General features: G+C 41.1%; 8 protein-coding genes across 11 annotated transcripts; 4 read left to right on the top strand and 4 right to left on the bottom strand.

Moving 5' to 3' along the window:
- Positions 1 to 316: 316 nt before the first annotated feature.
- Positions 317 to 2,043, top strand: LOC108143099. The gene is made up of 6 exons (XM_017267320.2): positions 317 to 598; positions 651 to 887; positions 941 to 1,081; positions 1,139 to 1,294; positions 1,350 to 1,805; positions 1,868 to 2,043. The coding sequence occupies exons 1-6, from the start codon at positions 386 to 388 to the stop codon at positions 1,991 to 1,993; spliced, it is 1,329 nt and encodes a 442-aa protein (XP_017122809.1). The 5' UTR covers positions 317 to 385; the 3' UTR covers positions 1,994 to 2,043.
- LOC108143100 lies at positions 2,022 to 3,223 on the bottom strand. The gene is made up of 2 exons (XM_017267322.2): positions 2,787 to 3,223; positions 2,022 to 2,491 (listed from the first exon to the last, which is right to left on the bottom strand). The coding sequence occupies exons 1-2, from the start codon at positions 3,221 to 3,223 to the stop codon at positions 2,053 to 2,055; spliced, it is 876 nt and encodes a 291-aa protein (XP_017122811.1). The 3' UTR covers positions 2,022 to 2,052.
- Positions 3,224 to 3,225: 2 nt separating this feature from the next.
- Positions 3,226 to 4,083, bottom strand: LOC108143101. The gene is made up of 2 exons (XM_017267323.2): positions 3,802 to 4,083; positions 3,226 to 3,744 (listed from the first exon to the last, which is right to left on the bottom strand). The coding sequence occupies exons 1-2, from the start codon at positions 3,984 to 3,986 to the stop codon at positions 3,294 to 3,296; spliced, it is 636 nt and encodes a 211-aa protein (XP_017122812.1). The 5' UTR covers positions 3,987 to 4,083; the 3' UTR covers positions 3,226 to 3,293.
- A 425-nt stretch (positions 4,084 to 4,508) lies between these two features.
- LOC108142912 lies at positions 4,509 to 5,922 on the top strand. 2 transcript variants are annotated; one of them, XM_017267001.2, is made up of 5 exons: positions 4,509 to 4,727; positions 4,807 to 4,897; positions 5,161 to 5,235; positions 5,304 to 5,492; positions 5,557 to 5,922. In XM_017267001.2, the coding sequence occupies exons 1-5, from the start codon at positions 4,588 to 4,590 to the stop codon at positions 5,779 to 5,781; spliced, it is 720 nt and encodes a 239-aa protein (XP_017122490.1). In that variant the 5' UTR covers positions 4,509 to 4,587; the 3' UTR covers positions 5,782 to 5,922. The 2 variants fall into 2 exon arrangements, with proteins under 2 accessions (XP_017122490.1, XP_017122489.1); XM_017267000.2 differs by having other exon boundaries at positions 4,511 to 4,727; positions 5,542 to 5,922.
- Positions 5,923 to 6,206: 284 nt separating this feature from the next.
- On the top strand, positions 6,207 to 8,774 carry LOC108143071 (ATPase H(+)-transporting accessory protein 2). The gene is made up of 3 exons (XM_017267284.2): positions 6,207 to 6,341; positions 6,556 to 6,908; positions 7,823 to 8,774. Exons 1-3 carry the CDS (start codon positions 6,299 to 6,301, stop codon positions 8,387 to 8,389), a joined length of 963 nt encoding a protein of 320 aa, XP_017122773.1. The 5' UTR covers positions 6,207 to 6,298; the 3' UTR covers positions 8,390 to 8,774.
- A 42-nt stretch (positions 8,775 to 8,816) lies between these two features.
- Positions 8,817 to 10,600, bottom strand: LOC108143072. Of its 3 annotated transcripts, none has more exons than XM_017267288.2 (3): positions 10,308 to 10,600; positions 9,555 to 10,250; positions 8,817 to 9,490 (listed from the first exon to the last, which is right to left on the bottom strand). In XM_017267288.2, the coding sequence occupies exons 2-3, from the start codon at positions 10,208 to 10,210 to the stop codon at positions 9,352 to 9,354; spliced, it is 795 nt and encodes a 264-aa protein (XP_017122777.1). In that variant the 5' UTR covers positions 10,211 to 10,250; positions 10,308 to 10,600; the 3' UTR covers positions 8,817 to 9,351. The 3 variants fall into 3 exon arrangements, with proteins under 3 accessions (XP_017122777.1, XP_017122776.1, XP_017122774.1); XM_017267287.2 differs by having other exon boundaries at positions 9,555 to 10,255; positions 10,308 to 10,599; XM_017267285.2 differs by having other exon boundaries at positions 8,818 to 9,490; positions 9,555 to 10,599.
- Positions 10,601 to 11,499: 899 nt separating this feature from the next.
- LOC108143096 (tryptophan--tRNA ligase, cytoplasmic) lies at positions 11,500 to 13,961 on the bottom strand. The gene is made up of 4 exons (XM_017267317.2): positions 13,655 to 13,961; positions 13,162 to 13,573; positions 12,192 to 12,771; positions 11,500 to 11,884 (listed from the first exon to the last, which is right to left on the bottom strand). The coding sequence occupies exons 1-4, from the start codon at positions 13,851 to 13,853 to the stop codon at positions 11,780 to 11,782; spliced, it is 1,296 nt and encodes a 431-aa protein (XP_017122806.1). The 5' UTR covers positions 13,854 to 13,961; the 3' UTR covers positions 11,500 to 11,779.
- A 186-nt stretch (positions 13,962 to 14,147) lies between these two features.
- Positions 14,148 to 17,295, top strand: LOC108143105 (vacuolar protein sorting-associated protein 16 homolog). Its single transcript, XM_017267327.2, has 9 exons — positions 14,148 to 14,304; positions 14,359 to 14,548; positions 14,605 to 14,875; positions 14,935 to 15,623; positions 15,685 to 15,812; positions 15,871 to 16,019; positions 16,081 to 16,364; positions 16,426 to 17,018; positions 17,081 to 17,295. Exons 1-9 carry the CDS (start codon positions 14,249 to 14,251, stop codon positions 17,223 to 17,225), a joined length of 2,505 nt encoding a protein of 834 aa, XP_017122816.1. The 5' UTR covers positions 14,148 to 14,248; the 3' UTR covers positions 17,226 to 17,295.
- The last annotated feature ends 7,051 nt before the right edge of the window (positions 17,296 to 24,346 follow it).

Here is a 24,346-nt window from a genome sequence, read left to right on the forward strand (position 1 = left end):
CTTTTAACTTAAAATAAAACGATTTAGTTTTTGGAACACCCTATTTATTTATTCATCTCATAATTTTTCGCTGCATGACAATTTGTTTAATATTTCCTTTAAGTAGCTTTAAAATATAGTTAGGACTGGCACATTCAAGTAAATTAAATTTAAATTTTAAAATTTGTTCTTTATTTTTTTTAAATTTTGGTAACAGTTTGGTAAGTAAAATGTTATTATTACAAAATTCTGTTAAATCGTTAAGTGCTAACAGAGTTATCGAAACTTGTCGGTGGAAGAACATCGATGTAACCGATGTTTTGAAAATATCGATATCTTTCCACCTCTACCCGGCTTTATTTTGTTTTGTTATTACAACGTTTTTAAAAATTTAATTGATTTAACCATGACTTGTGACACCACCGAGGCCCTTGTGGCGCACATGTGTGAGCTGGTGCAGTTCTATATGCTGCCGGAACTGAAGGAGGATCTGGACAACATTCAATTGGAGGCATCGCAGTTCGAGAGCTATCATTCACTTCTAAAACAGGATTTGCCCAAATTGTACGACTTGGTGCAGGAGTTCTTGCAGAAAACTGATGATTCGGGACACGAAGAGGTGGGCATTAACTTACTCGTACTTTCAAAATTACAGTTTGTTTCAATTTTAGTTGAGGGTAAAGCTGCTCCTGCTGATTTGCGAACTAACAGCAGCTCCCACAGTTTACCAACTCAAGGATGATTCTGGTAACCTTCTAAAAAACGCCAATGAGTTGGCCAAGAAGCTATCCTCCAACTGGTGGGAGTCCACAGACGCACAAATTCTAAAATACTACGAGCAAAAGCTACACAGAGATTGCTGGAAGAAACAACTAGGAGCAGTTCATGGTTTTGCCAATTATTTGGAGGTAAAATGTTGTATCCCGATGGTTTTTCTTCATTCACAAGTCTTTAACCACAGCTTCGATACTCGGCTAAATTCAGAATGCCCACCCGGATGCTAGCCTTTGCCTTATCCGTGGGTCTAAATGTCCGGGAATGCTATGATCCTGCCTACAAACAACTGGGCGTCAAGATCTTCTCAGTGATGTTGAAGTTTAGCGTGGGTTTTTCGATTTTTTAACCCAATGAAAGTTGATTAGAGCAGTTTCACCTTTAGGAATGCAAAGATATTCAAGAGCTCAATGTGCACAGCGTGATCTATGATCATGCCCTCAAAGATGCCTACAACATGGAGTCCATTGAAGCTATAGACTCCGTTTGGAACTGCATGTACTTATGTCTGGATCACTTTGTAGATTTAGATGCTTTTACGGTGGGTGTGCCTTTACTTCTATACAACAAAACTTTTATTTTAACCTACCCCTTAGTGGAACCAATGCGACGACATGCTGGACCGGCTCATTCAAAATGTCACCATGGCTTCTAGCCCGAAAATCTCCATCTGCCTGCTGCAGTTTATTACACGACTGGGCTGCTATTTCACCATCAATCGCAGTGATGTGGAATCTGCTCTGGCCACAGATCTTAAACAGCCAGATAAGTTGGCTGCGTGCCGGGAAGAGTGCCTTGCACTAAACGCTAGCACCAGCTATCGGTGGGCCAAGGCCATCCTTCAAATGCTGGTCCTGGAGTCGGACAAGCTGCTCCAAGGCGTCGAAGTGTGTACCGAGCTGCTGGAGCAGATGCTGAGATGCTATCTGGTGTGCATCCTGCCCATTCCTCTGCAGGCCTTGCACTCGCACCTACCCGAGTTCTACTCAAAGTTTGTGGCTGTGCTTTTGGAGTGTCTGGTGGCCCATAAACGGGCGCCTTCAGTCCTTAACGTAAGGTCTATCTCTGTTTATCATCCGTTCATTTATGATTATGTATTTATTTTCCCCCTTAGCTCGTTTTGCGCTTTACGGAAATCTTCAGCTTTCAACTGGAAAACTGCTCAACGCAAAAGATGCCAGCAGATTTAGAAGAATTCCCCAAGGCTCTGACAGTTATACATCGCAAGGTTATTGAATAAATGGGGGGAATGTATATGTATTTATATCAACTAATAAACTGTTTAGTGTATTCGCCAATTTATATTATGTAGCGATCAACTAATACACGGTACACAATAGTCGCCAATATGGTGTGTGGTGCAAGGGCCATAAGAGCCGGTTTCCAACCAAAGAAAAAACCTCTGTAACCGTGTTTACGTATTATTTTCTGGCACACGTTTCTGTAGGACATATGGCTGTAGGTCGACTCGTTCAATATTACGGTGGCCAATCCATCCACAGGCGTCATAATAAGTGTGATAATGCTTCCCGTCAGCGCCATGGTAATCAGATCGCTGAGCCAGGGTGCGTTTAGTCCGTGGAACCAAGAAATCAGGGTACGGACTTGATCGCTCACGGGAGTATGCAGCACTGCCACTGATGTGCTCGAAAAACAGTTCACCTGCCATCCATTGAACAAATAAAAAAGTCCGCCTTTTCTGTACATGCACTTGAGTCCGCTCAGGACGTTCCGGTAACTAAAAAAGTAAGGAATCACTTTTATTTGTTAAAATGCAAAACCTTTGCCTATACAGAAATTGCACGGAAAATTTGAGTACTGCAAACTGTAATATTCCATAAATACCTTCATGACTTAAAATGGAACAAGTTTTGTATGAAACATAAAAAATTTGGGGAGTTGTAAGGCTCCAAAATGTACAAATTCAAATAGACCGAGTTCGAGTAACACATTTGAACAGTATTATTCGAAAGCATAACCGGAACATGCCATGATTATATTATTGTTAAGGGCAAAAATGTCGCATTCCTTACTTGCGCCTTTGGAAAGATCCACGCGTAAGATCCGCCTGCCGAATGACCGCCAATTTGGCAAAGGGCGTGGCCAGAAGGCCGCCCCAAAACCCTGTGACACTCAGGACACTGGCAGTGTTGTACGGCTTTAGCATTATCACATACTTGTTGTCTTGCAGATTGTAGAACAGTAAGTAGGAGGACATCGTGTGGACAGTGCAACGCATCCCGGAGGCCACAATGCCATAATAAAAGCCGGGAAGTCCATGCCTGGCCATCAGCCGGATCATATGGATTACGGTAAGCCGACTATGATGGATCACATTGGCCTGGATATTCACCCGAATCAGCTCCATGGGATGGGACAGCAGTTGGGCCGTCATCTTGATCAGAAAGCCCACGTACACGGGCATCTGGACAAATTGCTCCATCGAACTCCCTGCATCGCTATTGTTCATACTATGATAGCTATACAAATTTATATATTTTTTAAAATCAATTTGAACTGTTTTAGGTTAAAAACTAAGGCTACTCGCACTCGGCTCTCAGCTTAACGATCTCCAGTTGGGTCTTTTTCGCCTCCAACATGGTCATGGTGCGTTTCAGTTCGGCAATTTCGTTCATTTTGGTAAAGTACTCGGATTTGGCCTCCAGATACTCCGTTTCCGCCTTGATGAGATCCTTTTGCAATCGATTGGCATCGGATGGCAGCGGGGCCACCAGTTGATCCAAGTCGGTTAGGTAGCTCACTAAGGTGGACTCCGGATTGCGTCCACTGCTCTCATCGTCTTCCAGTAGTTTATCTAATAGATTGCTTGTGGAGAACTCAATATTGGAGGGAGTTACTGCTGTTGTTTCCGAGGCCGCAGTGCTGGGTTCCGGCTCCGTGGATGGCTTGGATTCTGCAGGAGCACCGCCCTCTTCCGCCTTTGTGCCCAGCTCCTCGGTGAGATCCTCACGGAACTTCGTACAGGATTTCCTACAAATAAATCACTTTTCTTTACAGACTGTACTTCGGAAAAGAGCGGGAACCAACCTATGAATGATCAATCTGTCTATACTGGTATTTGATTGACACTTTCGGCAATGGATGCACAATGCCCTGTACTTCTTGGCCTCCCCATCCTTGCCCTCTTTAAAAGCCGGCAGGAACCCTAGCTTTTTCCATGTAGCATCCTTCGAAACGCCGCCAACTCGCTTGCCTTTTTTTACCACCGACATTTCTTTTACATTCGCCTTGTGTTTAATTACGTGAAAGTATTGGCTGCTGTAAAATCAAGCGATATGTCGATAGGCAAGACTCTGTTGTTATCGATGGTTGCTATTATTTGAATAGTTATTACTTTATTACTATATATCCTTTAAAGTGAGTAAATATTTTGGTGTAGTTTGGAATATAAATACAAATTAAAATAACAATACTTCTCCTTAACAAAAATGCGAATCTTAAGGGGATTACTTGCACTCTTTAAATAAATTAATTGCGTCAATACAAAAACTATAATATTTTTAAATAATTAATATTATTAGAATTTTTGTAAAATATTAAACGGCATTTTATGTTCCGAATAAATGAAATTTTCATTTAACAATTTTAGAATATCAGGTAACACCATACCATGGTTAATTTGAAAATTATTTATTTTGAATAAAATAACAAACACCAACTGATTTGTTTTAAAAATAACTTTCTATCGATGTATGTTTATCGATACATGTTTAGATGATGCTAGCGTGGATTTTACCTCCAGCTGTAGAGAAGCCATTTTATTTGCACCCGTGTATAGTACATTGCGCTTTACCACAATTTTTTCTTTATAAAATGCCACGAAAGAAATCAGAGGATTTTTATAGAACCCACGGGTTTACCGCGAACTTTGATAATGGTAAATATTCGGCGACCTGCCATTTCTGCGACAGGGTGCTCCAAAATACAGCGCTTTCGCGCCTATCGTTACACAGGTAACACTACACTACATACCTACATTTCACACTATGTTTACATACGTCAAGTAATCCCAAATTAATTTGTAATTTGTAGGCAAACGTGTGACACTAGACGAAGTAGATGTCCGGTAATATTCCGCACCGATGTGGAGAAAGATCAGGATGAAGATGGTCCACGGATCAAGGTAATATTCTCTATAAAGTTTTGGAGTAACCACAATCAGTGCTGGTGTGATGGGAACTGTAGGGTCGTTTTGAATAGTAGATAATTCTAAAAGATACATTATATACTATGATCTATTAAAATGGTTGTTATAAGGTTGTTCCGACATCTACAACAAATTTTCTCTATTCTCCAATGTCGCCTTCACATATATATAATATATTTATAGTTTTACATATATATATATGTGTTTAATAACTTTCTAAAAATGAATATATATTTTAGATCCAGAAAATATCGAGCGAAGACGAAGACGGCGGCTTGGACAACGCTACCGAAGGCAAGGAGATCATAGTTAAGGTAATCAGCAAAGCATCCCATAAAAGGTTTTAAGCAATTAAATTACACATAATGTCTCACCTCACCAGATTCAACAAATTCTGGATGAGGCTGATGAGGTGGACACCGTCAAAGCCAAGCCCAAAATCAAAACCGAAATTCGCAAAACGAACTGCTCCAAGAATCAACAAACGGAAGAGCAACATATGGAATTTGAGATCTCCAACGTTGAGGTGCAAAACCGCGAATACGTGGACTACTTGGACGAAAGCAAAGAGGTAAATATTTTATATTTTTGCCATGCTACTATTAATGCTTATGAAGCAGCATTACATATTGCAGCACAATGCGGATGACTCGGCCAATGGAACGACGACTATCGTCGAAGCCAGGCCAAGAAATAATTTAGCCGCTTTGAAGGCGGACAAAACGCGAGCCGAGATCAAACAATTTCAGTGCAAGACCAAGTTCCTGAAAACGGAAACGGAGAACCTGAAACTGGAGCGCACACTTACTTTGCTGAGGATTCAAAAGCTGCGTTTGGAAATAGACGCTCTACGCGCTTAAAAAAAATTAAACTAAATTAAAATTGACTTTAATTTCAATACTTGATTGTAAATGTAGGCATATTGACCCTTTCAAAACTGAACACTTTTTAAGCTGTATAGATTCTAAAAAAAACATTTCAAATAAAAAATTGTATTCATGTTTTTCGACTTTCATTAAAAAAGGTTTCTGTAAGGTTGTAACTTTTTTGTGCACAAATATTTTAAAAACAATTTAATTCACAAACTTATAGACTTATTCGGACACCTTTTTATTGCAATTTTAAAAACCTAGAGAAGTCTTTAATTTTTATAATCCATAAATAATGTAAATTAAATTTGAAAACGAAAACGATTTAAATAAATACCGTTGCAATCGATAGTTCCAGCTCCGTGGCAGCCCTGGCTATCAGCTATTCGATAACATTCCGCATCAACCCTGCTCATCACATGATAGCCAGGGGAGAATTCGGGGAGGAGAAAAGGTTTTTCTTTGCAGTCGTTCGTCATATGATTAAAAGTCCAGCGGAAAACTGAAAATGTTGCGGATTTGCGTGATTCTCTCGCTGTTTATTGCAGCCAGTAAGTAGAACTACGATAAATAAATGATAAATATTCAAAAGCCGCAAGTGGAAGGCTGTTAAAGAGTGGATATTCCATCGATTTTCGTCTGGCGGTGGTGACACCCCAAAACTCGGGACTTCTGAAGTGTTCCCCACATGCATGCGCAGAAAATCTTGGACCACGGAGATGATTATAGTTTGCAAATGATACTTATGAGATCTCTATCCAACAGCCCATGCAGCTGGCGAATTCACGGTGCTGAATCGACCCAAGGCGATCAGCTTCAAGGGCAACGATGCACTGGAGAGCCACTACGTCGGCGACGTGCTCTACGCTTCTCTGGGCAACGCCGTTGTGGGCGACTCCAACTGGAACGGCCTGACCATCAACGATCCCTTCAACCTGGCCAAGGGCGTCATCCTGGTCCATGTCCAGGGCATTGGACACGTGACCACCGCCGGCAACGTCAAGTCCTATGAACTCACTGGAACCGGAACGGATGCCTCCCTGAATGCCCTGGCCGCCGAGCTGGAGGCCGCTAATGAGCCCGTCTGCGACATCAACTTCGAGCAGTTCGACGATGGTGTATGTATACCTCAAGAAGGAATAACTATGTCAGAGATCTTTAGAAATGTAGCTCAAAAAGGGAGAACCTCAAAAATATATTCCTGGAGAATAGAAAACTGTATATTCAGAAATAATTCCCAAGAAAAGAGAATTTTACATATCTAGACACAGAAAAGCAAAAATTTTTAGGAATAATCCTAAATCTTTTTAGTAACACTTAGAGAGTAGTTTTGAAATTTTCATCAAAATCAATTCATTTTATAAATCACATGATCAAACAAAGGAGTTATAATTAATTTAATTAATCTTTATAACAATTTTAAAATTACATCGAAATCAATTAGGGTAATAATTAAAGTTATAAAGTTGTAAATCACATGTGCAGAAAAGTGTGTGTCACAAGAGACACAAGAAATAAAAAAGGTTTACTTATAAGCTCTCTTAAAATACTTATTATTATCAGAGCTCTTAGGTAAACCCCCTAGTCATTGCATAAATAATTGAAGCAAGAACTCAAAAGAAAGTTCAGCAACTAATCAAAATCAATTAGCAAATTCATTAAACCTTAGCAAACTTAATCAAAATAACTAAAAATGGATACCTCACTAGAAAACCCAAATTATTCCTATGACAGCTAAAGACTAGAGTCCCTCGAATGTGATCCGACTTAAATTAGACTTTGTTGTCCCTATGATTAACAAAAGCAACTATATTCTGAATCATATGATCAGTTTAAATAACCACTTAAAAGAAAGTTGGGTAACTAATTAATCTAAATTAGCGAATTTTTTAGCATTCTTTATTAAAATATTAATAAAAAGAACTAAAAAAGTATAAGAGTATATAGTAGCTAGTTCGTTTGTGCTTTCTGATATATTACCCCTTATAAATCCCTAAAAAAATATAAATAATAAATTAAATTTGTTTTTTAGGTTCAAGCCTGGAAATCCTGCTTCGGTGACTTCGAGGCCCCGGCTGCCAAGCCCACCAAGCACCTGAATCCATCTCTGCACTCCGCCGACAAGCAGTTCCTGCAGGAGGTTGGATTCATCAACGGTGCTGCCGATCATCTGGCCGAGATGGCCAAGCCCTCCAATGTCCTGCTGCTGCGCGTGTCCGTCGATGGAGTGGCCAAGGCTCATGGCGAGAAGTCCGTGGCCGTGGACGAGGCCAACAAGCTGCTGTCCGCCGCCATTAGCCGTCTGCTGTCTGCCTCCCAGAAGTCCAGCGACTCGGTTCTTTTTGTCCAGACCACGGAGAAGGATGTGGCTGCGTCGCGCGCCAAGCGTGATGTCCTGCCTCCCTCCACTACCAATCCCTTCAACCTGGCCGTCTACTACGACAACAACTACCCGGTGATCTTCAACATCATCCTTTGGTTCATGGTCGTCTTCGGACTGTCGCTGCTGGCCATCTGCTATGCCATCGCTGCCATGGATCCCGGCAGAGACTCCATCATCTACCGCATGACCTCCACCCGCATCAAGAAGGATAACTAAGCGAAAGTGGAGCTGAGGAGCGAGAGGAGCTTGCGTTACGCTTTGTTAGTTCGTCCCCTTTCTACTTCAATCCAACAGCGGATAAACTGTGTGTATGTGTGTGTGTGCGTACAGCTGTCGCAGTAGTTGGTTTTATTATCTATACATAAGTATTAACAAACTTATCAGTTTTCGATGCAGTTGCGGCTGAGCAACAACAATTCCATAGTAATTTGTTATATTTTCCTGTTTTGTTGTACTTTTTAGGTTTATATATATATGTACACGAATATGCACAACATACTCGCCAAGTCAGTCAGTTTTTCAAACGATTCATCATATGTAAATTATCAAAATGTGAAGTGTTAAAAAGTAACGTTAAATATATATAGCCTAAAAAGACAAAGTTTTAAATATTTATTTGGGGGGAAAATGGTGTGCAAGATGCTTGTATTCTTCATTTTTTCTTTTATTACAATTATAAAAAATTTAACAGTTGGACTTATGAGAAATTAAAGCAACAGTTTTTCGAAAATAGTAATTTCAAAACTAATTTTCCAAATTGGGATTTTAACGATGGAACTTTTATAAAACACGGTAATTTAGTGTGACTACCGCCAGTGATATCTTTGGCAAGCTGCACATAAAACTTGGCATGGTTATTTTCTAAAAGTAAGACTTTCTCGGGGCTAAAAAATATATTTGGGTAGTGCCATCCAAATCCCTAGGGTTTTAAAATAATTTATAAAAGTGTCTAAAAGTACGCAATTACATTAAAATAACAAATATATTTTAAATTGCATAGTTTTAGACACCTTTAAAATTTAATACAAAAATCTAAAGATTTCTGTAGCACCACTATATGTTCTTTTTAAATCCCTTAGTTCGGTGGTCCTTTAATTGGAATTATTTACTCTATAGTAGATATAGAAGTTCACATTCGCCAAGTTTGACTGAACTTAGAAACTAGAATATATTTGAAGCTACGCTCCCCAATGATCGTTGGCATTGTCATAGGGCGAACTACTACCGCCACTCCAGGCACAGCATCCACTGCCATTTTGGGCCACCGAACTGTCCCGCAACATGGCCTGCAGGTGATTTATGTAATTGATGGCAATTCTGTAATGGTAAAGGATTAGGATTAAGTTATTGCTTGGAAGCAGGAGCACAAGTTAACCCTCACCTTAAGCTCTCGATTTTGGAGTACTTTTTCCCATTCGGCTTGGAAATGGGCAGCTTGGAGCGCAGTAAATCGAAGGCTCGGTTCATGTCCCGCATCCTGGTTCTCTCCCGATCGCAGGCCGTTCGCCTGTAGTCTTTCTCCATTTGCAAGGCTTTCTCCCGCCAGGCGGGATTGTGTTCCTTGGATATATCCAGCTCCGTGCTATTGGCTATGCTGCCGCCCCCATAGCTCATGTACATGGGCGGCGGGACCACCAGATCACTGTGTTTACTGCCCTCCAAGGCCCCATGCCCCGCTGGAGAGCCGGCATGCCACATCGACACCGGCTGGGGAATCACACTATAAGTGGGTGGTGGTGGCAATAGAGCCAGGTTATGTGGCTCTTTTTCGTAGGCAAAGTTGGTGGGTGAGTAGTTGGTGTGCTGATGAACTGGAGCATAGGCCAGTAGGCCAGCGCCATCGGGTGTTAGCGTATAATTCAGACTAACTGCCTGCGGAGCACCCAGTTCAAGGAGGACGGGCTGCTCCGTGGACTCCGCTTCGTTCTCAGATCCACCGCTCAGATATGGTCCGCCTGTAGAGGCGGACACGGGCACCAAAACCGCTGGGGGATCCCCCGGAGCACTGCCCGCGGAGCTCAGCAGTTGATCCGTCATCGCCTAAGCCGCTTTTCGAATGACTGCAGCTCTGGTTTACCTGGACTTTTCGTATTTTTAGTGCATTAGAGACTGCCAGTCGTGATGAATGGCTCACCACATCGATCCGTTTCGATTCCAAGACGTGACTACTCATCCGGGGTTGATGAGAGCCACATCTCATCTAGTTTAAAGGGCCACCTCTCTGTACGTGTGTCAACAAGTGATCTATTAGGGGACCAACTTGTCTTCGAGGATCCTTTTGTCACAGGTATAGTACGTAATGCAATAATAGGTATACAAACAAAGCGGCTTAATTTCTTCGCTATTGTGCGATCGATCCATCGACGGTTGGCGATCTCGAGGCGCGTGTGGCAGGCTGGAGTTGCGTCTGACTTTTGAAGTCCCACCTCTCTGGGATCGATGATCGTCGCCACAACTTCAGTTTGAGTTTTTCTTTTTGATCGCTATATACAAACACCCACACTTGACGCGCAGCACATAAAGCGTGTATTTTCGACGCATGTAAACACAAGTGTTTTGACTTAATTAAAAAAAAATACATATATATCCCCAGTTATGAATATACCTCTATATGGAGGTAAAAAAATAACACCTAGGCTCAATTTGCAGTCGAGCAGCGCTTAAAGGTTCGCTCAATTCTAATTTTGTAATTAATTACTATTTCGACTAATCCCTAAATGAACAGTGTGATCCTACAATAATGTTTAAGGTTTTTCATTTTATAGACATTACTTATTTTCCATTTATATATAGAGAAAAATGTATTTTTAAAGAGTTCAACCAGTAAATTTATTGATTGAGATAAGTTTTTTATTTTAATTCCATTTGGTCAAGCTAAAACCAAATACACTTAAACTCAACTCATTACTTTTACCCGCATTGTGTCTTAAATATGTTGCTTTAAAAGATGCACTACTGTGAGTAATCTTTTTTAGAAATTTGTTTGATTTATACCTCCGAAAACCTCTAGTTTATTACAACACGGGTTCCAACTATAATGCACCCACTGTAAGTTTTGCCCCCGTAATCCAACGCATGTGCAAGATCTCTGGTTACCGGCAAACAGCACATACAACTCACAATGGGAAATTACTTACATTTTTGCGAAGCCGATAGTTATTTTGTTAGTTGGTTCACCAGAGAGGGAGTCTTGCCGGGAATCGGAAATGAATATGCGCATAGTTCTCCGTAGCGAAAACCTGGAGAGTAGCTTTGTGGCTGTGGGTTTCGGGTTCCCAGGAAAATTCACAGACCTTTTTTACAACTCCCCCAAATGTGGGTCACAATTGCAAATCGAAGCCGTTTATTGTTTTCTGCTTTATAAAAATAAACACGCGGTGTGTGTAAAAAATAAAATAAATAGCGAGTACAACGATGCATTAAGTGGTCGCCACTGGGGCTCAGAGCCCAGGCATAGATCAATTCATTATAGCTATTTACAAAGGAGTGCCCTAGTCGGTTCGGTGCTAAACTAAGCTCGCTTAGTTCGATCTAAGCTAATGTCGTTTAAACTGTAGTAAGAATCGATGTCAAGCAAATGCCAGTCCTCCTAACTCCTTAGCAGTTCTAACTGCCAAACTGCAGGGGTCGCAGTTCAAAGAACTTGTCCAGTACTTCGTCCGTTATCAACTTGCGGGCTGCCTGGTGCTGTTCCACAATGGGAGTGAGGGTCTGAAATAGGAATAGGCCATTTAAATGTATGGGTTACAATAAGATTTAGTCGAACGATTTTGAATAAAAACAAGGGATACATCCCTCAAATGATCTGTATCATTTTACTGCGAATCGGCGGAAGTTTGTAGAAGATATTTATAGTACGTAAATAGTAAATAAAACAAACTAATAACTACAAAACTTAAAAGCCTATAATTGTTTTTCTATACGTCTAGTCTAATCTAGTTTAATAGAATTCTTCTGGCGGCTTTTAAAATATGGACATATTTTATCCTATGACAATATTGCAAAAACTAAAACTTACCTCCACGGCCAGCTTTTTTATCTCGCCCGTCAGCATCTCACCCTTGCTGTATGCCACTCGCACCTCCTCCAACTTGGCGTCATCCTCCAAGAAGAACTTAAGCAGCTGGTAGGAGACATCAACTTCTGGCACGCCGCCCAACTTTCGATGCTCCTCCACGGTGACGCGCCCACCGGAGAAGGCGTACTTGTTGATCTTGTTCTTAATTTGTTTGGGCGTGTCCGTAAGATAAACAGCCGAATTCTGATCGCTAGCCGACATCTTCGTTTTCGCACCCTGCAACGCCGGGAAGAAGGTCGAGTGCATAAGCGCGCACTTGGGGAAACCCAGACGGGGGGCCACATCGCGGGTCATCCGGAAATAGGGGTCCTGATCGATGGCGCATGGGATGAGGCAGTGCACCTTCTTATTGCCGAAGAGGAAGGGAAAAGTGCTAGAGATGGCGGGAGCAGCTTGGGCGGCCGGAAAACCGATCTTGCCAATGATGTCCGAGTCACCAAATCCAAAGATTCCCTTTACCTGGTTAAAGGTAACGCACTTCTGAATGCGAATGATGTTCTGGTACATGGCAGGACATTTTCTGTAACAAAGAGGGTTTGTTAAGAACAGTATTTAAGAGGTGGTGGATGTATATCTAAGTAAAAACTAGATAAAAATAAGTAGAATACTAATAACATACGTATATGGACATTTTCTAAAACAAAAGACGGTTTGTTAAGGATAGATAAATTCAAATAGAATATATAAATTACTGTAACAAAGGAAAGTTGCAAAGAAAATGATTTAACAGGTGGTTTTTGCATTACCATGAAAGTAAAATGTAAAACATATTAAAGTATGTTCTGGTAAATGGCAGGACATTGTATGTAATAAAGATAGTTTGCGAAGAATAGGATTTAACGGGGTAAGAAATCAAGCAATTTAAGCAATTACTATGTAAGAATGCATATAAAAAGAATGTAAACCGCACCCCACAAAATCCAGGTTGTTGAAAATGAACGTCTTGTTGACATCAAATCCCATGGCCACAATATCCTTGGCATTCTCACGCGCCAGCTTGATGGCATCCTCCACCTTGAGGTCCTTCCACAAGGTCTTCTCATCGTCGGTCAGCTGGATGACCAGCGGCACATCGAAGGTCTCCTGCAGCCACTTGGTCATAATGAAGGGCACCAGATGGCCGACGTGCAGTGATCCAGAGCTGGGACCACGACCAGTGTACAAGTAGAAGGGTTTGCCCTGCTCCCGCAGCGTGAGAATCGTGTGCAGATCCCGATGTGAGAAAAACATGCCCCGCTTGATGAAGTGGTGGGCGGGCTTCCCCGTGATTTTCTCAAAGCGGGCGATGAGCTCCTCATCGATTTTGCTGGAGCCAAAGCGTTCTGCAACGTGTCAAGCATTGGAGATTGAGTTAGATGATTAATTAGGCAGATTAGGTTGTTTAGGTGAGCTGGCCTGCTTACTTATCAGCTTATCGTAGTCGACGCCTGTGTCACTGCTGCTGGCCACATTCCACGGATCCACAACATCTTCTTCTCCAGCGGTGGGTGCTCCCTCCTGAGCCTGGGCATCCGTGCCCGTTTCTACGGGCTCTGCGTCCGGCTTTCCATTTAGGGTTAGTGCCTCTACACCCTCCACAATCGTATCCTTTGTGTCCGCCATTTGGTTGGGTTGGATTTCAGTCTAAAATCCGTGAGCTAACAGATAATTTAATACTGGCTAGTGAAGTTGGGCCCTTCACATGTGAAACGAGGCGCTTATAAGAATTAATCGATAACACTATCGATACTTGGTTCTTTTTCTTAAATGCAGTGTTGCCAGCTTAGCAAATTTCAGGCTAGAACTATATCATGAATATAATATAAGCATCTTAACATACATAAAAGTAGCTATATTGTAGCTTTTTTATCCAAAAGCTAGATTTATGCTGGCAACACTGCTTAGAAGAGACATCCCTATCAAAACAGCTGTTCAGTTGCAAATTGTAGGCGTTGAAAATGCAAGCGTATTGTTCTATGGTTTTTAAGCTAAATTAAGGAACTAAAAACGCAGAAACCATGCCTATTATGTACAATACAGGCGAGTGGTTCAAGGTACGACCGGACTACTACAGGTAGGTGTTGCCAAAGCCCAACTAAAGGACACGCCCACTAATCCCAATTTGCAGAAAAGTGGAACTGGCTACGCCCGATTGGCCACTGGATCTGGACTTGGAGTATATGGTAGTGGAGGCGGCTCCTTATGGAGGACCACTGGCCACCACTCGAGATCCCACCAAATTGGTGCCAGTCAAGGGAAATGCCAGACCTATGATACGCATCTTCGATACCGCGGGAACTGAAACCGGTCATCTATTGGTAAGTTATTTTGTGCTAGCCAAAACTGTTTGCTAAAAACATTATTTCCCCCACAGTGGAACCATGGCAAACTAATTGCCATGGGCTGGTCGGACACGGAGGAGCTCATCTGCATCCAGGAGAATGCCACTGTCTTCGTGTACGACATGTTTGGAAGGGAAAAGGAGACGTACAGCATCGGCGACGAGGCCAGTGTCACCAAAATTGTGGAGGCCAAGGTGTTTCAATCCTCCGCTGGCACCGGAGTGGCTGTAATGACCACATCCGGCCGGATTTTTCTCAAACAGAACAGCAGCAAGACTGAAAGGAAGCTACCTGATATTCCTAGTAATTAAGATACCCCACCAAGTTAATTGTCAACCCAATCTTATGCTATTCCTTTACAGACTCTAGCCAGAACTGCTCCTGCTGGGAGATTGTAACCGAGGGACGCAATAGCTACTGTCTTTTAGGAAGAGATCGTGAGGTCATCAAGCTGTTTCCGGGCGAAACGGTGGGCACCATTACCGCCAATCTTTTTGAGAAGCCGCACGACCGAATCATAAAGATCTCTGTGTCGTACAACCACCAGCACTTGGCCCTGTATACCAACACTGGACTTCTATGGTTGGGCAGCGTGGACATGCGACAGAAGTATTGCGAGTTCGATACAGGCCGCAAGGATATGCCCCTGCAAATGGAGTGGATCATGAATGCAGACAACAGCGATGCGGATGCAGTGGTCATATCCTATCCATCCTATCTTTTGATAGTAAATCGCAACGCAGATCGCAGCGACTTTCCGTACGATCCTGTCATGTTTCTGGTGGCCGAGATGGATGGCGTGCGCATCATCACGCAGAATTCGCACGAGATAATTCAGCGCCTGCCCAAGTGTGTGGAGAATATCTTTGCGGTGAACAGCCAGGAACCGGCAAGCTATCTGTTCGAGGCACAGAAGAAGTTTGAGGAGAAATCCTACAAATCGGACGAGTATCTCAGCATGTGTCGCGAAAAGATCGAGTTGGCTGTCACCGAATGCATTGAGGCGGCGTCCTTTGAGTTTTGCCCCGAGACCCAGAAGAGTCTGCTTAGGGTGAGTCATCGAATAAATCCGAAATTTATATATCCTTGCTTATTAAACCACTTTATTTTAGACGGCAAACTTTGGCAAAGGCTTTATACGTGGCCACAATCCCGACGAATACATGCGTATCATGCGAATACTGAGGGTACTGAACACTCTGCGTCATGAGAGGATTGCCATGCCGCTTACCTTCAAACAGTAAGTCGGTTCTACAGCACTTCTATGGAATTCATGGAATTACATGGCCTTATTTCAGGTTCTCACATCTTAATCCCGAGGTGATACTTAGTCGTTTGGTTTTCCGCAAGCACTATGCCATTGCAATCCAAGTGGCCAAGCACCTTAACCTGCCCGAGTCCTGGATCTTGGAACATTGGGCCTACCACAAAGTGATCAATGATCCCAGTAAGTTTGGCATTACTTTTGTCTTCATTACTACTGGTTTAATTTAATAACTGATTTCCAGATGACACAGAAGTGGCGCGTAAGATCACAGAAAAATTCAAGAATCCCTCTGTCGAAGGCATTTCCTTTTGCAACATTGCAGCAAAGGCGCATCAGGCTGGACGGGATGATCTAGCCATTAAACTGTTGGAACTGGAGCCACGTGCTTCGCTTCATGTACCACTTTTGCTGAAAATGCGCAAGTTTGATCGGGCGGTGGGAAGTGCCACGCAGTCGGGAGATACAGAATTGATTACCCAAGTTCTCTTGGAGATGAAGATGCACATGATGCTGTCTAATTTACATGTGAGATGAGCTTACGTAAAGTTAAAGTTTCTCTATGTAATCCTCTATTGTACATTTCCAGATGACCATCAGGGATCATCCGCTAGCGCTTAACATGTACAAGAAGATCATGCGAGAATCAAATCGGGCTGGTCTCTATGGCATTTACAACACCGAGGACGATCAAAAGTCCATTGCCGAGTATCATTTCGAGAACGCCATTGAAACCGAAGGTCTCGAGTCTAATCTCTCGATGATTGGAAACGCATACGCCCAGGGGCGCTGCACTTTGGAGGCTGAGCTGTGTGCGGACACCAGTCGATTACTCAAGCTTCAGAAGACACTTAGCACCAAGTACAATGTCAGCAGCTTAAACGGATTGTCAATACACGACACCATCCTGGAATTGCTGCAGATCGGCGAGTTGAAGGAGGCGGAGCGGATCAGGAACGATTTCAAGGTGCCCGAGCGGCGTTTCTGGTGGTTGCGAGTCCTGACCCTCTCCGGACAACACAAGTGGGAGGAACTGGAGAAACTGGCCAAAAGCAAAAAAAGCCCTATTGGCTACGATCCTTTTGTCGAGGTCTGTTTAAAACAGGACAACGCAAGCGAGGCGAGAAAATACATACCAAGATGTCGCGACAACCGCAAGGGGATATGGTATATGCGGGCAAAGTGAGTAATAGTTTAGGGTACATCAATGTATCTTACTGTATGCCTCTTAAATATGATTATAGATTGTTTAACGAGGCCATAGATTCCGCCTTCGAGCAGCGGGATGTGCACAGTCTGTACGAACTGCAAAAGAATCAGGCAATTGTCGAAAATGGCACACTGCTCGGCAAAGTTTGCAACTATATTGCCGCGCTGGAAGGAAAGTAGTCGCAACATTCCTTACTATTAGCAAAATGTTTTCATTAAATAAAAGAGTATTTATTTATGTCTATGCGAAGAATTGTGAGTACTGTTTATTTGCAAAGTTAAGCTTTTAAAGTCTTTATTTATCAAATAAATAAAGTTAACTGCTTAAAAAGATTTTAGAGAAACTATTTAAAAGCTTAAATAATTCATCCTCCTCTGGATATATTCTTAGTAGTCTTAAGTAGCTTCCAGAGAAACTTAAATTTTCTCTATTTCATCACCTCTGCATTTAAGATATTTCATCCCCAAACACATTTCCCAAACGAGACGTCCTCCAGCAATCCTGTCACACTGCCCTACTAAAAACCAGCCACTGAGCTGCCAACAGTAACTATAAACCCAGTTAACGCACACACAATTTGCTGTTGTCCTTTGCATAAGTAACTCGATGCTTGGCCCCCCGCAATTTGTAGACAATTTCGTTATACGGACCATAAACGCGAATTCCCGATGCTCGACGCCTGTGTAAATAAAATTTATAATCAGAGCCACATCCACGGGACCCGAAGGAAGCCAAAAAAGTGTGTTTTTGTGTCGACACTCCTGCACGGGACCCCCGCTGACTGGATAGCCCGGCTCTGCAAACACAAAATGGCAAATGTTGACGCCTTTATTGGGTTCAAAATGGGGGCGGACTGAAAGGAGGTTGCACTGATAAAAATGGAATAGCTAAATTTAATTTTTGGCTATTGAATAAAACACTTTATATATCAAATTTAAATTTTAAAATTTTATACAATGCATAGTTAATTGCCTGATTTAATATTAAAATATTTAATTTATTTAACTTGGTTGCGATATAAATTTAAATTTCAGTTATAAAAAATCTATTCCCCAAATAGTCAATTGAGGTATCAAAAAATATTAAAAAATATTCAAAGTAACTAAAAACCGTAATTAATGAAAATTAAAGAGAAAATTATTTAAATTGCAAATTAAATATTTAGATTTGTTCCATTTTTGACAGTGTGGGTTTTTGGGTCTGGTTTGGTGCAAGTAGTTGACATTGGCCTAAACACGTTTGCCAGCCACAGAGCCTCACAAAAATGTGACAAAAAGAGGGGGTATCCTTGTCGGGAACAAGGAATTCCAATTAGTCTTAATTTTTAGTAAGTTTACCACATACTCTTTTTTTTCGGGCAATTTTCAAAGCGGCAAACATATTTTTCCTGCTGCTGTCACAGTTACTTCCATTTTTTGTTCCATATATACGTATTTTCGGTTGAATTTATGTCCGTTTGGGATGTTCGATTCGCGGAGTTTGGTAAGCCGAATTTATTGCAATTTTCGGCCCTTGTTTAAAAAACGCTTTTCGCTGACAGCCGGGAAAACATTGGTGGTTTTTTGTCTGCGGTTTTCGGTTATCCTCCGACATTTCCGTCCTGGCAGCAGATGGGTATTTGGTTGCTAAATGTCACACCGAAATGACAAACTAAAGGGTTATTGCATTTTAAAAAGCCCGCATACATACACTTGGCATGAAAGGATTATTTTCAAATTAATATTTCATGGCAGTGTGCTGACATAATTGAAACACACCCCAAACATGTCAATTTCAGCAAAGTACAAATATGACTACACTTCGAATTGAAAGCACGCAAACCCAACTACAAATTGTACACAAACTATATAGATGTAGAGTCAGCAGAAATAGCACCGATAAAGTCCGCCCGTGAAATTGATGGCCACATTCCGCGCTTTTTATTTCATTGCATTTTTATATTTTTAATAAACTCGCAAAAGCGACAGAAATTACAAGCGATGTCAGTGGCGAGCTTTTGGCAGCGAGCCAAAATTCGAGACAGGCCAAAAGGACCGAAATATGTCGACTGCAAAGGCGAACGGGCTCTGCCTCAATTTATGTCGGCTCGCAGGACACTTTAAGAATCGTTGGCTTTGGGGAGTGGCAAGTGGGGAATATTATAAAGGAATAAATCAAGGCATTTTGCCTGCAACGGACTGGGAGACTGTGGTCACGCCTAAGACCCCAGGGCCGCCCCTGTGCATTATAAATGCCGCCCCGGCCCGAAAACTTTCCCCTTTGTGCATAGTTTTAGCCAGCTTTCTTTGACCGTCTCAAGGCCAACTTTTCGGGGAGCTTTTGTTTTCACTGCGTGCTTAAGACCCCGCAAAATATGTCAGCTCGTCGAGAGCAACAATTTATCATCCCCGAATTGAGACTGAGATTGGTACAGGTCCATGTCCATGTCCAGGTCCAGGTTTAGATCCAGGTCCTTTTCTCCTTCTGGTCAGTGGCTGCTCATCAAGCGCTGAAAGGCAACGCCTGGGGCTGTCAAACGCAAATGTGGGCCCGATGTTCGGATTAGCATATAACAAGCGAAGGACATACTATATCAGTGTATCTGAGCAATCCCCAGGATATTCGTGTGTTCGCAGCACGTCAGCTGGGTGTCGCCAACAGTGTTTGTGTTTACCAAAGTATTTCTTTCTTTGGCAGGACATTCCATAGAAAACAGATGTCGACACGGGCATCTATTATAGCCGGCCATCTTCCCCTAATGGCGTATGCAAAAAGTTATGCCATTTTTTCAGGTATCACACAAAATGATTTGTCTGCGTGTGTGGGCGAAAAATTAGAATTTTTATTATGGCCGTTATTGCTTCTGCTATTTGTAGAAATTCATTCGGCAGATGCGTTTGGATTACTCGTTTTTAAATTTATACGACTTAAGCTGGTAGATATAATATTGGTTTGAAGGAGGTAAAATGCATTAAAGGTTTTTTTATTAAAAAAAATTAGATACTGTTACTCAGACCACTCAGCTATTAAAAATGAAACAATAGTGCGGGCAAGTTATCTGCAAATTCATTTAACGAATAAAACCGAACAAGATATTTAAAATTAAACCACCCGATTGAATTAAAATAAAGAAATCTTTAAAGTTAAACAGAAAAATAACTTATTTAATTGAAATTCATTTTAGTGCTTGTCAATATGAGTGCGACAACAGTTTTGTGTAATTCTTCTTTCGACGACACAAAATGCGGGCTCGCTCAAAGAACCAAATCCTGCTGGTTGCCGACTGTTATGAATGACAGAATGTGGTCTTATCCCTGTTTGCTCTGGGCGCCATAAGCATTTTCTTATGCTGTTATTTATATGCAAAAAAAAAAAAAAAACAAGAAGGAACTATATAGTCGAGTGTCCCGACTATAAGGTACCCCTTTCTCATCTAACCTACTTTAAAATAAATATGCTCACAAAAAACAATTGGTTATTTAAGTGGCGTTATCTGTTGTACTACAGGGTGAGAAGCTAACAGTTCGTTCGCTCTGTTTGATATATAAGCTCCGTATGATATTTAAAACTTTTCTAATAACTTATAAACTAGGCGTTTGTTCTAAGAAATATTTGGCGTGTCGTTAGATATTAACAGAATAAATATATACCGCCCAATAACTGGATTTTACCATATGTCTCTTTTTAGCGAATTCAAGCTACTCATTTAGTCTGCGAGTAATAGGTATTAAAATTTACCCATTTCAGTTGCCTGTAACACTTTTGGCCACTTCCGGGCTGGCTGTCCCACAGCCCCCTGGTCTTGACATGGCCGCAGACTGGTCCTGCGGCTAGGACTCCCTTTCCCCTGCGACTCCTGCTGATCCTCCTGGTGGTATCGGTCCTGCAGTTGACACAGGTCCGACTCGACTTGGGCTCAGAACGAGGGACGTTAGTTATATTCGCCCACACAGCCGCCACATTTTTGGCCACTGCGACTTGGCTGGGTTGGGAATTTATGCGGCCTGCACTGCCAGAATTGTTATTAATAGCCGATGCGATACATCCTGAACTCCCCTTTTTTAGCCAGCAGTCGGGCATGCACCTCTCACATTTCTGCATATAAATTTTGATTGCAGCCCATAAAAACAAAGTTATGTTTTGTGGTCCAGATCAGGTGACTCCGTTCGAAAATACTAAAATTCCGGAGGGGGCAGGCCAGGTTGGCCTAAATGCATGACATAAAGGCTATGTTTTTTGAGCCAAGCAACGGACATTAAACTATTGCATTTCGAATAAACCATTTAAATATTTGGAAACTTTACTGAAGTTGTAGCAATTAGAAACTTCTTTCAAAGATTTCTGAAAGTAAGTAAGATGATATTTAGTCGTAGAGTATGTCTGGTTTCTAAACTTAAATATATTAAATCTTTTTTCACATTTAAAAGCTAATCTTTCATATTATACTTAAAATTGAAATAATTGTTTATTACCTGTTGAGACACTTGCAAATAGACAGTGAAGCTGCTTTACCAATGGACAACTTCCAAGCTTTGAAAACTTTGTGAACGGCTCAATCACCTAACAATTTAAAACAGCAATTCAAAGTTCAAATGCCGCATTAACCTGGAGTACTTGCAGGTCACAGCAGATAGATATACAAATATATATATTTATATATAAGTATATATAAGCTAAAACACAAGACAAAGGGAACCAATGAAAGGGAAACAAATTGTGTGCAGGAAAACAAACAAATACGAGTGGCAGCCAAAAGACAACCGGAACATAATGTGCGATTGGGGATGAGGACGAGGCACCCACAACACAACAAACAGAAGGCAAATGGCAAAACGACAAGCCCACGTAACCTCAAGCCACCGACAACAAATAGAAACAAATATTGCTCTCCAGCTCCAGACAAAAGGGAAAAATACGAATTACCACTTGAATTATTTACGCTGGAATAATTCAAGGAAAATGTAAGTCATTTAACACGAACTCGGCTTCAAGGCTGACTTGGCGCCTTTTTTGGTAAGAATTTATGTTTGCCTAACAGACTGCGCAAAAAAAGTAAAACTCCCATGAGAACATAAGTAAAATGAAAGCTCGTAACTTTTTTTGACAAATCTCAGTTGAAGTCAATGTCTTATGAGGACATCTTCCCATCAAATCGGTGATAAAATGGGTTAAAAAATTTAGCAACAAGAATTCAAATCAAGAAAAAAATCAGGGTTAAGGGTTAAGATGTGGTTTTAAGTAGTGAAAAATCTTTAATAAACAACAGTGTTACTTAAACGAATTTCGATTACAATATGGTTTATGTAGCTATATAATTTGTATGTTTCTAGAAAACAACTTAAACCCATTTAAAATCTCTATATTTTTTATCTAAAACTATAATGATTGTGAAAAATATTATTAAAACACTACTATTTACAAATCTTTAACAAGCAACAGGGTATATTTAACATATTTTAATACATTATAAGTACCCTTAGAATTATGCCAACAAATTGACCAGTCGTCCTGGAACCTAAAAAGGACCTTAAGATTTATGCCACTGGTTTAGTTTACTTATGCTGAATACCTTTAACCCCTTAAAAATTCTAATTATGTTAATGGTTATTAAGTAAAGCTTAAAGTACTTATTTCTTTGTTGAACGTTATGATTTTTGAAGACTTTAAAATATTCTCAGCACTGCCATGGAATACCCCAAAATGAACTCAGCAAATACTGCCCTTGCGTTTTGGTAAACAATTTATATTTACTGCCACGCTGGCCCTTTCACCTTATCTTCTTTATCCAGGTAAACACTATGAAATAATGACCAGAAGGACAATTTTATAGGAAAAATGTGCTGCCGGGCATGTCAAGTTATAGTTTGCTCTGCGGCGCGGAAATGAAACCAATACACAATATACACCAAATGTGCCGAAAAAAAAGGTAGGCAATATTTTGTTATTGTTACCGCAGAATTCTTTGTTCGCGCTGCACCGTGTGCTAACATTATGCCATGCCTTTTGTTACCTTGTCGCCAATGTCCTTGCCGCAGAAAGGACCTTGAATCGCCGGCCCAGCTGTCTGCCATTGCCTACTCCTACACCATCGTCGTCATTATTGTTATAATCATCATTGTATAGGGCCAACAATGGAACCAAGCGATGGCTACACTTACGGAAAAAGTCAGCTATTATACTTGTTAAACTCATTACATAGGAGAGCAATTTAATTTAAATTACTTTTATTTTCACTTAAACTAAGTGTAGGGAAATATTGAGGAAATAGTTCCTGGATATGCTACAAAAAATTAAGTGAGAAAATCCCTATAGTTATTATAGGCCATTATTTTGTACAAAATAAGATCATTTAAGATTTTATACAACTAAAACTTCATTTAAGTATAATTCTTTATCAAATTTTTTAAAAAACGTTATTAAATCTTTAAATAGGCCATGTCGCTGTGCAATATATGAATTTGAAATGCAAAACATTAAGTTAATGTTTTAATTTAAAAACACATTGTTCAAAGGGAACAGTACGTACTTTGCACCACATTTATTCTTGTTTTTTTGCCGGGTGTAGAATGCGGTCGTCTTTTGGTGGCTCCATTTAGTTGCTCTCTAATATGGAATAAACAAAGCGCCGGTAGCGCATTATCTTGATCCTGTGCAGATAGGTGTGAAATTCAATTTCGCCAATTCCAAGCAGCCTTTGTTCCCATTTCAGTGGTACTGCTACAGCTACTGCTACTGCTACTGCTACTGCCACTTTCACTCTCCCTCTATGGTTACTATACCATTGGCCATTTTCCATTGCCGGACTGCTGTCCGTTTTCATTATTAAGGCCATTTGCTGGTGACGGTGACTTTTGCCCTGGCCCGACTACTAACTGACAGATTGCAGGCAACGGTTTGAACCTCGGACACAAATTAAATTCCAGGCGAAAAAAAAAAGAAATCAAGTAATTGAATTGTGTGCGGCTAGTTGGTAGCTTAAAAATTCATTAGAGCCACATGAACGTCGAACTTTCAATCTTGGAATTGGGAATCGAACTCAATCGCCATACCAAAGCAAATGGAAATGGAAATGGAGTCGAGATGGCTCCCAGGGCAATAAATTTCAAATGAAACCAGTCGATAACATAAATTATAAAATTAGTTTGCCAATGTGTCTCCGACTCGTCTTGCAGACAGCAAATAAATTCCGAACTAAATTTGACAACGACCGAAAATTTGGTCAATTCTTTCATCTTCTTTTTGGTTTTCCCTTCGATGGACCAATGGCAAATTGATTCGCTTTTTTGGATGGCATTCAATAAATTGAGTTTACGCCGCATTT

The sequence above is a fragment of the Drosophila elegans genome, unplaced genomic scaffold (assembly GCF_018152505.1).
Source record: "Drosophila elegans isolate 14027-0461.03 unplaced genomic scaffold, ASM1815250v1 contig_468, whole genome shotgun sequence".
NCBI classification, from domain to species: domain Eukaryota; kingdom Metazoa; phylum Arthropoda; class Insecta; order Diptera; family Drosophilidae; genus Drosophila; species Drosophila elegans.

Excerpts from the sequence above, each read along its gene's own strand:
- LOC108142912 (XM_017267000.2), top strand. The coding sequence starts at position 4,588 with ATGCCACGAAAGAAATCAGAGGATTTTTATAGAACCCACGGGTTTACC. Across the intron at positions 4,898-5,160 it reads AAGATGGTCCACGGATCAAG|ATCCAGAAAATATCGAGCGA; the intron begins GTAATATTCTCT and ends TATATATTTTAG. Across the intron at positions 5,493-5,541 it reads ACTTGGACGAAAGCAAAGAG|CATTACATATTGCAGCACAA; the intron begins GTAAATATTTTA and ends CTTATGAAGCAG.
- LOC108143072 (XM_017267288.2), bottom strand. The coding sequence starts at position 10,210 with ATGACGGATCAACTGCTGAGCTCCGCGGGCAGTGCTCCGGGGGATCCC. Across the intron at positions 9,491-9,554 it reads TCCAAAATCGAGAGCTTAAG|AATTGCCATCAATTACATAA; the intron begins GTGAGGGTTAAC and ends TTACCATTACAG.
- LOC108143105 (XM_017267327.2), top strand. The coding sequence starts at position 14,249 with ATGCCTATTATGTACAATACAGGCGAGTGGTTCAAGGTACGACCGGAC. Across the intron at positions 15,624-15,684 it reads CCCAGAAGAGTCTGCTTAGG|ACGGCAAACTTTGGCAAAGG; the intron begins GTGAGTCATCGA and ends ACTTTATTTTAG. Across the intron at positions 16,365-16,425 it reads TGATGCTGTCTAATTTACAT|ATGACCATCAGGGATCATCC; the intron begins GTGAGATGAGCT and ends GTACATTTCCAG.
- LOC108143071 (XM_017267284.2), top strand. The coding sequence starts at position 6,299 with ATGTTGCGGATTTGCGTGATTCTCTCGCTGTTTATTGCAGCCA. Across the intron at positions 6,342-6,555 it reads CTCGCTGTTTATTGCAGCCA|CCCATGCAGCTGGCGAATTC; the intron begins GTAAGTAGAACT and ends TCTATCCAACAG. Across the intron at positions 6,909-7,822 it reads TCGAGCAGTTCGACGATGGT|GTTCAAGCCTGGAAATCCTG; the intron begins GTATGTATACCT and ends TTTGTTTTTTAG.
- LOC108143101 (XM_017267323.2), bottom strand. The coding sequence starts at position 3,986 with ATGTCGGTGGTAAAAAAAGGCAAGCGAGTTGGCGGCGTTTCGAAGGAT. Across the intron at positions 3,745-3,801 it reads GACAGATTGATCATTCATAG|GAAATCCTGTACGAAGTTCC; the intron begins GTTGGTTCCCGC and ends ATTTATTTGTAG.
- LOC108143099 (XM_017267320.2), top strand. The coding sequence starts at position 386 with ATGACTTGTGACACCACCGAGGCCCTTGTGGCGCACATGTGTGAGCTG. Across the intron at positions 599-650 it reads ATGATTCGGGACACGAAGAG|TTGAGGGTAAAGCTGCTCCT; the intron begins GTGGGCATTAAC and ends TTTCAATTTTAG. Across the intron at positions 1,806-1,867 it reads GGGCGCCTTCAGTCCTTAAC|CTCGTTTTGCGCTTTACGGA; the intron begins GTAAGGTCTATC and ends TTTCCCCCTTAG.
- LOC108143096 (XM_017267317.2), bottom strand. The coding sequence starts at position 13,853 with ATGGCGGACACAAAGGATACGATTGTGGAGGGTGTAGAGGCACTAACC. Across the intron at positions 13,574-13,654 it reads CGACTACGATAAGCTGATAA|AACGCTTTGGCTCCAGCAAA; the intron begins GTAAGCAGGCCA and ends GACACGTTGCAG. Across the intron at positions 12,772-13,161 it reads AACAACCTGGATTTTGTGGG|AAAATGTCCTGCCATGTACC; the intron begins GTGCGGTTTACA and ends TCTTTGTTACAG.
- LOC108143100 (XM_017267322.2), bottom strand. The coding sequence starts at position 3,223 with ATGAACAATAGCGATGCAGGGAGTTCGATGGAGCAATTTGTCCAGATG. Across the intron at positions 2,492-2,786 it reads GGATCTTTCCAAAGGCGCAA|TTACCGGAACGTCCTGAGCG; the intron begins GTAAGGAATGCG and ends TTACTTTTTTAG.